The sequence below is a fragment of the Carya illinoinensis genome, chromosome 15, assembly GCF_018687715.1.
Source record: "Carya illinoinensis cultivar Pawnee chromosome 15, C.illinoinensisPawnee_v1, whole genome shotgun sequence".
In the NCBI taxonomy this organism is placed as follows: Eukaryota; Viridiplantae; Streptophyta; class Magnoliopsida; order Fagales; family Juglandaceae; genus Carya; species Carya illinoinensis.
In genome coordinates, this window is record NC_056766.1 from 46,658,024 (window position 1) to 46,671,435 (window position 13,412).

Genomic DNA, 13,412 nt, shown 5'->3' on the forward strand with positions numbered 1-13,412 from the left:
GCTTCTACTGCATCTCTTTCATCACCATTGGTGCAGCGATATCATCAAAGGCGTGCATCGAGGAATATTATGCAGTGTAGATCTGAGGTTGAACGCTATTTGATGGAAGATGTCGAGGCACCTAGTGATGCATTTCAGTTATTAACTTGGTGGAAGGTTCATTCCACCAAGTTTCTTATTCTTTCCCGAATAGCTCGAGATTTGTTGGCTATTCCTATCACTACGGTTGCCTCTGAGTCGGCGTTTAGCACTGGAGGTCGTGTGTTAGATGCTTATCGGAGTTCATTATCAGCTTCAACTGTGGAGGCCCTCATTTGTACACAGAATTGGCTATGTGAAATGTCCATTGGAGTAGATATCATTGATCCCGAAAGCTATAGGCTTGAATCAGGCAAATTTATAGTTTATATGCTTTTAAATGATAATTTAAATATTTATTATGTTTTAATTATTCAACTTCTAATTTTTATGATTTTGTAGACCTACTCATGAACCCTAGCATAGTTGCAGATGAGTGATAATTGTGGATGAGTTACAAGTACATGGATGGGTGATGCTATTCAGGTACTAGATTAGTATTTTTAAATCATTTAAAAAATTATTGAAAATTTCATAATTCATAATTTCATACTATATTTTTTTAAAATATTTTCATATGTATTATTTTGCAGATAAAACATTATGAGAATGAATACCGAATGGTAGTGGCTACTGGTTTAAACTTCAAGAATCAAGACTTTTTTCCTTTCTCAATGTTCAGAATCAAGACTTTGTTATTGTTTAATTACTAATTTACTTCTATTTGGTTGTGTGACGTATGACTGTTTAATCAATGTCATTTGTATTTATGTTATTTAGGTAGTTGGGCCTAGTATTAAGTATGGACCTTCATAGTTGGGCCTTCGGAGTCGGAATTGGGCCAAAGCCCAAATATACTCGGAGTTCGGACTCCGGCTCCAATCGGAATTCCGACCTCCGATCGGAATTCCGAATTCCGATCGGAATTTCGACCTCCGTTCGGAGTCGGAGTTGGAAAAAATTTTTCCTCCGACTCCTGTCGGAGTCGGAGTTCGGAATTGCCGATTTCGACTCCGTTGGGGTCGGAGCCCACCCCTAATGTCTATTAAATTTGGTGAAGTTTCGTTAAATATAGAAGAAGAAATCCGAAACCCTAGTTTTTGAAGTTCATGTTGAGACCATGAATTTGAGCCCTGTTTTAACCAATCATATCTTATTTTATGGAAATAAATATTACATGTTTAGAAATATGGGTTCAATAGCTTTAATTTGATATATCATATGCTTGATTTGGACTTCGTATGAGTAAGTTATGATCGAACATGAGTACTCGAAATCGGAAAAAACCATAATTTTTGGCTTGAGGAAGAAGACGATAAATAGTATTTTTTTCCTATCTCACTCTCAGTAAGAGAAAGTGTAGTTCACCCATCCACTTGGCTCTGGTTTTTAATCACTTTACCAACAAAAATATACATTAAAATCACTGAACTTTGTGTTTAGAGTCTAAAAACACCATGAGAGGTAGAGGTGATGTGCACTCTCCACTACGGCAAGTGAAGTAAAAGCAAAGCAGCATCTATAGTAAAAACGAAGCCCACACACATAGGCAACGCATGCAGAGGATTCCGACGCATTTTTTTTTTTGTCACTTATGGCATGTGTAATCATGTGTTGGTGTTTAAAGTTGATTCTTTTCTTTTTTTGGTTGAAACAGAGAGTCAAAATTTTTTTTTTTTGAATGTTTAAAAAAAAAAAAGTTGTCATACTTTCTCAAGTCCAAATTTTCTGTGTTATGTGATATTTATATAAATCAGTTGTGAATATATGTATTGAGTTATTATTAAATGACTGTCCACATTGCATATGTGTCCTAGGTTTTGATGACCTATGAAACCCTTCTCATTAGTTGAAAATGTGGGCTCTTTATCCATTAAACTATCATGCATACTACTATGATTGAATGTTTGAGTTTATTAGTTTATTTTATTAAAATGGATAGAGTTGATATTGGTAATTTTTTGGGCTCATGTGTATTGTGCATATATATATGTATATATATATTTTTTTTATATGTGAATGGATAAGGTGTACCTTATAAGTATATCGATGACATGGCATTCCTATTTATTTATTGTTCTCCTAAAAAAATTGTAGTAGGATTTTCTTTGGATATATAATATTGAGAATGTAATCTTATTGTCGAGGTCATGTAAAGGGATGTGTTTCACGTCTATCGATATACTTTAAGGTCACCTTAACATGATACACTAAATTACTAATGAGGCTTCAGGTGGAGCCTATTCGCATGATTATGATTTTTTTTAATGAATAAAGTATATGTGCATGAGTTTTGAGTATATAAAAATAAATTTTATTCAAAATTAATTGGATATGGTATTTTGACTCATATAGTGGGAGATGATTACTAGCTTTTTGCGAAATTTTCAATCTCACTATGTAGGAAGGAATTCCATGGTCTAGTTAGATTTTGGAATAAAATTAAATGTGTGCTAATGTCAATCTTAAACAAATGAATGTAGTGATAATGACCACTAAAAACATAGTTGTTGACCTTACTAAAGGAGAGAAATTGGATGGGACCAACTATGACATTTGGCATAGAAAAATCCAATATCTGCTTAATGAACAATAGGTCATTGAGTATCTGTCTCACCTTATGATTCAATCTGAGGAAGGGAATACTTTCCAACATCATCGTGATATGGAAGTCTATCAGGCTTGGATAAAGAAAGATCGGTGTGCACAGTTTACCATGCTTAGCAGCATACGCAATGATCTTATTGGGGAGTTTGAGAACTGCCCAAGATATATGGAACCAGCTGAAAATTATCTATGGGGAAACATCAGCTACTAGGCTTCGTGCGCTCACCTAGAGGTTTGAGCAGTATGTTATGAACCCTAAACATACCATGACTAAGCATTTGATGTCAATGTCTGCCTTGATTCGTGATCTGAAGGCTGCTTGCAATAATCTCACTGATGAACAGCAAGTTACCGCTGTGATACGATCATTGCCCGAGTCAACTTGGGGGCAAATGAAACTTGTTTTGACACACAGTGAGAATATTAAGACTTTTACTGATATATCTCGCCATTTGGAGCTAGAGGCGGAGTGCATAGATGTGCACCGTAATATTCTACTTGTTGCCTAAGCTGGAAAGCGCAAGGCATTCATGCCTAAACGTAAGCAACATGGGAAATCTACAAGAACGACAAAAAATCTTGGGCCAAAGAATGGAAAAGTAGTAAAGCGCCGCAGAGGCAAGCGTGCTGGCAAGGACAAGTCCAAATTGAAGTGCTATAACTGTGAAAAAATGGGACACTTTGCTCGTGAGTGGACTGAGGGAAAGAAGGTACCCCTTAAACATAACTTTCTCATTATTTATGTTTGTTCACATATTTTTGTTGCCCACTCAATCCCTGAATGGATTGTAAACACAGGAGCAGCCAAACATGTAGCTCGAGATTGAGTTGGGTTCGTAGATTATAGAAGAATACCAGTTGACAGACAGTACGTTATATTGGGTAACAGAACTCAGGACGAAGTGCTTGGAGTTGGAACCTACCAACTCAAGATGTGTTTAGGGCGCTTGTTACTTCTTCATGATGTACTATATGCATCTGGTGTTTAATGTAATCTATTTTCAGTTATTTATATGTTGAAACTTGGTTTTACTTTTCATTTTGATGGCTCTCAGCTAGACTTTTATTTGGATAGGGCTTTGTATCGACATGGTTTTCTTTCGAATGGTTTCTTTATGTTGGATTTAGATAATTCTTAATTTTCTTTTATGGTTTCAAATGATGATAATGTTGTTTCTAATTTATTGAAATGGCACACTAGACTAGATCACATAGGAAAAGATAGAATGGCTAGACTAGCTAAAGAAAGCCTATTGGGGTTTCTCGCTAATGTAAGCCAACTTGTGTGTGAGCCTTGTTTAGCTGGTAAGGCTTGTAGGAAGTCTTTTGGAAAGGCTCTTAGGGCATCCTATCCTTTAGAGCTAATCAATTCTAATATTTGTGGACCTATGAATGTGAAGACACATAATGTCGCCTCTTATTTTCTCATCTTTATAGATGAGTACTCACGTTTCAATCATGTCTATCTGATCTCCCATCGTTTTGAAGTATTAGACTGCTAAGCGCTTTGTAGCTATGGTTGAGAATTAAAAAAAAAAGGAATTTAAAAATTCTACGAATTGATTGGGGTTGAGAGTACTTATCTAAAGAGTTTCAAGGACTATATGAGCAAAAATGAAGGCAATTAACGATTCCTGGCACACCACAACAAAATGGTGTTGTGGATAGGAGAAATCGTACCCTATTAAAAATGGTTCGATCAATGATGGAGCAAGCTAACCTGCCGATATCTTTTTGGGGGGATGCTCTTCTAGTTGTAGCCTACATTTTGAATTGTGTGCCTTCTAAGTTAGTTCCTTCAACCCCATATGAGCTATAAAATAATGCAAAATCAAATTTAGAACTTTTGCATCCTTGGGGTTGTGCAGGTTATATTCACACCACTTCCCATAAGTATGAGAAACTTGGCTCTAGAGCAAATAAGTATATCTTTATAAGATATTCAAAGAGCTCAAAGGGTTATGTAATGTTTGGTGAACATTCTAGCAGAGGGATGATAGAAATTAAGTCTCGTGATGTTACCTTTATCGAGAGTGATTTTTCCAGTATTGATGAAGCAAAGAATGATTGTGAACTTTTTGAGTTACAAGAAATTGAGGGAGTTACACCATCTTTTGGTGAGGGTGGAGCATTATCACATCCTAAAATCGCAAAAGATAGTGGGAGTGACTTGGCTCCTAGTGGGAGTATACCGCTAGAAAATGACTCACAAGTCTCAGTTACGTAGAAGAGAATGTGGACCCATTCCTCGTCGCCGTTTTGAGATTAAAAGGGAATCTTTCATGTGTCCTCTATGTGACTTTGATGAACTTTCTTCTTATAAGAAAGCACTAAATTTACTAGTTTCAAATAAATGGCTAGCTACTATAAGAGATGAGATGAGTTCTATGGCAAAGAACCAAGTTTTAGAGTTAGTTGATCTTCCACCTGGGCGCAAATCTATTGGAAACAAATGGGTTTTAAAAATTAAGCGTCAAGCAAATGGATCAATTGATAAGTATAAGGCTCGACTTGTGGCAAAGGACTATACTCAAAGAGAGGGTATAGATTATGAAGAAACATTCTTTCCTATAGTGAGATTTGCTTTTATTCGCCTCATTCTAGCTATAGTTGCACATCTAGATTTGGAACTTTTTCAAATGTATGTGAAAACTGCATTTCTCAATGGAGAACTAGACGGGGAGATCTATATGGATTAATCTGTTGGTTTTAAGGCTGAGGGACAAGAGCGCAAAGTATGCCAGCTGAAACGTTCTATTTATGGACTTAAACAATCGTCTACATAATGGTACTTCAAATTTCATGAGGCCATTACTTCAATTGATTTTGAGATGGTAGAAGAAGACCATTGCGTGTATGTCAAACATACAAGAAAAAATTTTCTAATTTTATCTTTGTATGTGGATGACATCTTATTAGTTGGAAATAGTATGAAGATAATTGTCGTCACAAAAGAGTGGTTGTTCTCTACTTTTGAGATGAAGGATATGGGTGAAGCAAATTATGTGTTGGGAGTTAAATTTTCAAGGGATTGATCTAGGAAGCTTCTTGGTTTGTCTCAAGAGACTTGCGTTAAGAAAATTCTAGAATGATTTTGTATGCATAACTCCAAACCCATAGACACTCCAATTGAGAAGGATTATACTTTGAGTCTAGAACATTGCCCTAAGAATGATGAGGAAAAGAAAGAAATGACCAGAGTTCTTTATGCAAGTGTAATTTGAAGTCTGATGTTTGCTATATTGTGTACACGACCTGACATTTGCTTTGTAGTTGGATTAGTTAGTTGTTATCAGAGTAACCCAGGACTTGTTCATTGGCGAGTAGTTAAGAGGATTTTCTGATACCTTCGTGGGACAGCAGACCTCGTTCTTTATTACTAGGGTGGAGACATGAGACTGAAGGGTTACAGTGATGCTAATTGGGTTAGTGATAAAGATGAGCGAAAATCCACGATGGGTTACGCATTTATGCTTAGTGGAGGAGCTATTTCTTGGTATAGCAAGAAACAATCATGCATTACTTTGTCCACGATAGAGTCAGAGTACGTTGCTTGTTCAACAACTGTACAAGAAGCTGTTTGGTTAAGGAGATTCTTCTAGCCCCTAGATGTTATGGCTCTTGCAGATAAAGCCGTTAAGATATACAGTGATAGTATGACAGCTTTGGCATATGCCAAGGATCCCAAATACCATGACAAAACCAAACACATAGATATTCGTTTTCACTACATTCGAGATGTTGTTGTGCAGGGTGATGTGATCCTACAACATGTCTCTACTAGCAAGATGGTAGCTGATCCTCTTACTAAGGCTACTAGTAGAAATGTTTTCCAAACTCATGTTAGGAGTTTGAGATTTCATCGGATTTTATATATGCTATATTGAGGATACCTTAACTTTATTGTACATTTAACACTGTTAGTATCTATCGCAATGAGATTATTGTGTTTATATCAAATTATTAATTAATTGATACTAAGTGAAAAGTACACATAATAAAAATGTCAAAGGCAGAGATCGGTCTACTCACATAGATGATCACCTTGGCACTTGAATTGCGAGCAAGATGAGACAAATTGTTTACTTTGACGCTTGGAAAGCGAGCTGGTAAATATTTTGATTTTTTAGAGCATTTAAGATAAATTTAAAGAATGTCGCCTTAGCTTGGCTAAGATGAGACTTACAAGAGTCGTATATGAAGCATTTGCACAACTTCATAAAAGCCTGATTAAAGTGGAATATGAGATCTTAGGCAGACGCTAGATGAGTGATGTGTTAAGAAATTCAAGTTAGAGCATCTTTGTGGCGACTAAACTAAGATTCCTATGATGTTTTGAATATGACAAGCCCAATTAAGTGGGAGTTTTGTTGTAACATACATTTCATATTGTATGTGCTGTAGACGACCATTTGAGGGAGTGATTGGATGGATCCCTACTCTATTAATATGTGAGCCCTAATGGATCAATAAATGATCTATTCATATGCCTTTGAATCTGGAACTATGTCATGAAATGAAAACTTGATGTTGTTACTTTAGCATGTTTTCTTAGGACGATGAATGATACGGTCTCGCGGAACATGTTTAAGAAAATAGTCAAGTCTAATTGAATTAACATGAGTGTTCAGGGAAAATTGTTTGAATTCTTACTTGTTATTTTATGTCTCATAGCCTGGGCGATTGTGTCGTTTTGACTCGATATAATCATGAGCATATTATATGATATGAGGTCAAGAATTGCTTTGAGTTATAAACTTGTGAGGGATTAAGGACACTTGATCTACTGAGATCAAATAATCTGAAGCATAAACGAAATATAATGAGTGATGTACTATGTTTGTATGATGGTGACTTAATATAGTATTCCTACTCTTTGTCTTCTCGTCAGGTCGCACGCTTCATTTTCTGTGTGAGGGATAATTGATTGAGAGGACATGATGAGATTGTTAATGGACATAGCGTCTATAGTGGACAAGTGAGAGATGTTGGTAATGGGTAAATCTCATGACCAAGTTGTGTCCACTACTCCACATAGGTGGGGAAGTTATTTGTTAACTCCCCACCACTATCACAACTTAAGGGAGGTTATTTAACTTCCTCATTTTCAGGGAAATTAATTAATTTCCATATGTGAAAACTTTTTTAAATAGAGAGTATCTACATTTATTTGTGTGTGGAAAAAGTTTAAGAAAAACTCTCATCTCGCTCTACATTTTCTTAGAGAAACCATCTAGATCTCTTGATCTTGAAGCATGAAATTATCTAGGAGACTCTAGTAGCCTCTTAAGTGACGTAGAAGTGCAAACAACATAGTGACGTGAGCCGTAAGACGAGCAAAAATCCGACCTTGTGTAAATTCTACTCATTGAGATAATTCGATTTAATCTTATTTAACAAGAATAATTCTTATAGTTTATTTTTCCTTTTTTGTATATTTTAGAGTGAGGCAATAATGAAATATAACCAAATTGTTTATAAAAGGTATCAATTTCCTTTAAAGCGAATTTCTTTTCTTTATCCTTTTGATTTTTAATCTTAAATCATTACACATGGTTAAACCATATGTAAAATTAATAAAATCAAATGTATCATTTGGTTTTACTAATTATTCTCGTATCTTTTGAGTGAAGTAATAAGAAAATATGACTATAAACTTTTTATTTAAGTATGGTTGTTGGCAGTCAGATTTAATAATAACTTTAGTTATAAATACATATTTGTACCAACGAAAATCAGATAATTGAGGGTAACTTAAATTAATTAATAAATCACTAATTCTTTCATTAAATTGAATAGGGTCATCAACAAAATGTTTAGTTAATATAAATTTTAAAGTATTAACAACATTTTCTAATGATTGACAATCTTTTATTTTGATTATTTGCATTCCTTCATCGTGTTTATATTGATTTAATACTATATTTATTTGCTCACTTGAAAGATAATGACCTCACCAGCTTTTTATTGGCTAGCAAAATTTGTAATAATTATGTGAGCCATTTGATGGTATGTTTTTCCATTTCCTTTATAAACATTAGCGACTATAATAATTTATTGAATTAACGGACAAAATTAGTGACCCACAAGAAAGAAATATACTTTTGATATTATGATAATATCTATCATAATTTTTAGCGACCATAATCATATAAAAAATCTAGAATTTATATAAATTATAGTTAAACTCTATACTATACTCGTACGTATTAATTATTATAAAATAATATATTTATATTATAACATAAATAAATTAATAATTTAGTATATATAAATATTATATTATTATTAATATAGATAATCTGTAAAATCGAAAAAACCATATTTGACTGCATTGAAATTAAAAAAATTAAAAGTTCTAATGTTGATAATGAAATGATTTGATATCAATTTTTAAATTTTTAAAATCGAGATGTATCGATTCCTTTTTCTTTTTTTAAAAACAAATCCGACCCGACCCGGACAAGACTACGCATGCGGGCCGGGTTGCGGCAGCATCTATACACCTTTGAGCTGTCACATTAAATTCCGGTAGAAAACGATGTCGTTTTCAAAGCAAGACGTGGAAAGGACTTCAGAAAATGGCACTCCGGACACATGCACAAGACCCAGGGGCTGATCGAGCAAGAAGGTGAGGAGAGGAAGTTCAAACAAACTCCACTTCTATTGCTTCAATTCCATTCAGAATTTAATTTTTACGGTTTCTTTTCTTTCTAGTTTAAATCTCTAGGGTTTCCTCCCAATTTTACTTTTCATTGTCTCTCAGTTTTCTCGGCGACCGAACGGGGAATTAAAAGCTTCGAAATTCGTACTTATTTCCCTAATGTGAGGTCTTTCGTTAGGTTTATAACTTTTATTGTTTAATTGTTACTTTCGAAGAGTAATCCTGGTGACGTTTCTTTTAATGCTTGTTTGCTGACAAAATATGAGAACTTTTATGCTTTATGTTGATTGGTTCACGACATTCATTAGCTTAGCTCGAAATTAACTAACAAGTCATGGTTGAATTAATTCATGCAACGTATTCTCTCAGATGATATGAAGCGGACTATAGTTTTTTTTCATCTATTTGTCATTTTGATCATATTTGCAAATTTTATTATTAATACTATCGTTTACTTATAAAAAAAAAAAAACAGTTGTGTTTCTTTCGTCAATCTATGAGGACTGTGCTAATCATTAATGATTCTGGATATATGTGATCTTTTGAACTATCTGTATTGAACACTTCTTTTTTGCCTCTAGGTAGCCGTTATCAAATGCTTGGATTATTTTATAGTAGAAGCCTATTTGTTTCGGTGGTTGTGTTAAATAAAGACTGGGTTGTGTAATTGTACTGGATTTTCATTATGAGCGGTGCTCCTAAAAGATCTCATGAAGAGGGTGGCCATTCGAAATACCCGAATGAGGATTCCGGTGCATTCCCCAAGTTATCAACAGCAGTTCCGAGTGAGTACCATCCTCCCTATGAGATGGTTCAAGAAAGTCGGATGCCAAAGCTTCCACGTACTGAATCTCGAGATGCAGATAGAAGATCTCCTCTTCATTCAGTGTATAGAATGCCATCTTCTTCGAATGATTCTCATGTAGATCATTCTGAAAATAGGATGGATTTAAAGGATTCCAAGGATGGCAGAGATCTTCGATTTGAAAACCGGGATACAAAGATGGAGATGAGGGAGTTATTTGGTGATGCAAGGAGAGAATCTCAAAATGCTAAGAGTGAGAAGGATGTAAGATCTGAGAGTAGAGGGGATGATAGTAAGGAAATGAGGTATGATAGGGAAAATTTTAGTGATCCAAAAGGTGATGTGAAGATGGAAAAGGATGGTTATGGTGCAGCAAATACACACCTTACTTGGAAAGAATCAAAAGAACACCATAGGGGAAAAAGATACCCTGATGCCCCAAGTGGAGGTATAAATTATTGGCATGTTCCGCGTGGTAATTCACAAAGCTCCATCGAGGTTGGAAAGGAAGGCTCAACAACTGAAGAGAGGGATTATGTGGAAGCTCATGAGGCTGTTGGGGAAAACAAAGTTGATTCAAAGGGTGATGAGAAATTGAAAGATAAGGATAGAAAGAGGAAAGATGGGAAGCATAGGGATTGGGGAGAGAGGGAAAAGGAAAGAACTGATCGTAAGATTGGTATGCAAGTAGCTAATAGCAGTAGTGAATGCAAAGATTTAGGTAAAGAAGAAAGAGATGTAGATAGGTGGGAGAGAGAGAGGAAAGATTTTTTAAAAGACAGGGAAAGACTAAAAGAGAGGGAAAAGGATCAGGCCAAGAGAGACTCATGGAATGGAGTAGACAGAGAGAATTCTCACAATGAGAAGGAATTAGGGGATGGATCTTTAAGAAGGTCAGAGCAGGAAAACCCAACATCAGAACAGAAGAAACAAAAAGACTTTGATAGCTGGAAAAATGTCGATAGGGAAGCAAGAGACAGGAGGAATGAAAGCAATGGCATTGAAAAAGATAAAACTGAAAGGCGCACTAGGTGTGATGACAAGGATTCAGATGATGGATGTGCAGATGGTGAAGGGGTTACTGAAAGGGAAAGGGAGGTCTATAATTATGGAGTTCAACAACGGAAGAGGATGCAGCGGTCAAGGGGTAGCCCTCAAGTGGCTAACCGCGAGCACCGTTTTAAGTCTCGTGCTCAAGAGAATGAAGGGTGTGTTGAATTATTTTCTTTTGTTGATTAATTAATTGAATTTTCTTTTACAAGTAATTATTTAATTGAAAGCTTATTTGCCTTAAATGATCAATTTTCTATTATTAGATATTAATGTTTGTGAAAATGAGCTCTACATATTGATTTCTGCATGGTCAAGCTGTAAATATTGGATCTAATACCTATATAAAAAATATATTGGATCTAAATTTGTAGGTTTCTTTTTTTTTTTTTTTTCCCCTTCTGTATAGATATTTATTTCTGTGATCAGGTTCATGTTTTTTGAATGCCCTTGGATTGAGATCTTTGCCTTGGAATGAAGTTTAGCTTACATGAAATATGGATTAAGATCTATCAAATTTCGTAATCAATCACCAAGAGAATGATTTGTACTGTATTTGTAAGACAAAGTGTGTCTGCGTGAGACATGGTTGTGGTCATCTATTGTGGTTTGATTCATTGCATAATGTCTAGATATCGTATTGATGTTCGATTATTTTCCTTCTTTTCCACTCTAGAAGCACTTGTTGATTTTCCTTCTTTTAACCTTGATACTTTGGTAATTCTGTGTGTATATATATTAATCTGTTGCTAATGATAAAGTTCTGATCTTTGAAAGGACAAAAGGTATTTGATGTGGCTTCATCATGTTCATGATTCTGTTAAGTGTAGATGATATTTTTGTATATCTCAATTATCAAGGTTAAAAGTAAGTGATGTTCTTATTTTATAAGTGATACTGGGCGCATTTAGGGATGTGGCATGGTGGAAAATAATTAATTTGCAATTATTAGGTTAAATAGGTTATAATCTAAAATAATACATTGTTGAGGATATAGATTTTAGTTTAACTAGAAAAAAAGCATTCTTAGGCTGGAAAAAAGTATAGTTTTTCTGGGTTTCCAGCAGGGAAATTTAAAGCAGAAATTAGTATTGTTGTTGAAATTGCCATTTTTTCTTTCAAATGGCTTTTAGGTCTGGGGTGGGTTGGTTGTGGGTGGGGGATTTGGGGGTGATTATTAGCCAAACAATAATGATCATGACTGATAGGAAAGACCCTGAAAGATACCACAAAACTGTAGTACTTGGTCTATGCCTTTGCAATTTCTAATGAAATCTTCTTTTATGTACACACAAAAAAAAAAAAAAAGGACACCACTAGACAGTCTAGACTGCAAATGGAAGGAGAGAACTTTAACTTCATAGAAGTGACCTGATTTATTTAGAAAGTCAATGATGCCATTACTATTGTTTCTGTTCACTTTCTTAACTGAAAAATGTTATATATTATCTGTTTTTTGTGTGTTTATTATTTAATGGTATTCTTAATATCCTTTTTTTTTTTTCTCCTTGGTGGCTAAACACATTTTGGTTTTTTTGCCTTTTATGTTTTGCAGATCTCAAGGTAAGCTATTGTATTCTGTCTTTTGGATGGATCTTCTCTACACTTGCATAGTAACAGGATCTGTGCCCTGTTGAAGTAATGGGTATTCGAACTTTATTACTGTCGTATGTACAGCTCCAGTTTACCACGCATTATGTGATAATTTCACTTGCAAATTTCTATAATTTTATTTTATACTATGTGTATTAGTACTTAATTGTATATGAAAATCCGTATTCAGGTTTTCTTAACCAAGCTTTTACTCTCTATGTTAGCATTAGTATCTATGCATCATTAATATAACTACTTTTAGCAACTACTAGAGCAATTGAATTGCAAAACTAGTCTGTACACATTTATATGAATGAATTTGTACTCACCACATTATCCCAGTTTTGATTAATGCTTGGTAGATGCTATAGAGGGTGGGTGGAGGGGGTATACATGTGTTTATTGTCCATTTTTTTATTCAGACTTTGGAAAGCAAGAGATAGGAAGCTAGCTGTATATCAAATTATGACAAATGACAAATGACATTTCATGTAATAATTCAGCTTTAAATTTGAAAAAAAGCTTCTTGGAAGCCCGGTTCAATTTTTATTTGAATTTTAATTCTGCTTTAACTATCAGTGGTGGTATACTTTTGGTATGAAGCTTTTAGATCCC

The 13,412-nt window shown here is 34.7% G+C and overlaps 1 protein-coding gene across 7 annotated transcripts in view; it reads left to right on the top strand.

The window, feature by feature from the left end:
- Positions 1-9,220: 9,220 nt before the first annotated feature.
- LOC122297520 (zinc finger CCCH domain-containing protein 13-like) overlaps positions 9,221-13,412 on the top strand; it is a 35,133-nt gene continuing 30,941 nt past the window's right edge. For 2 of the 7 annotated variants that reach the window (XM_043107602.1, XM_043107609.1), the window contains exons 1-3: positions 9,323-9,510; positions 9,931-11,362; positions 12,760-12,767. In XM_043107602.1, the coding sequence (XP_042963536.1) occupies positions 10,035-11,362; positions 12,760-12,767 (1,336 nt within the window). In that variant the 5' untranslated portion in view covers positions 9,323-9,510; positions 9,931-10,034. The other 5 variants (XM_043107603.1, XM_043107604.1, XM_043107607.1 and 2 more) reach the window with 5 other exon arrangements.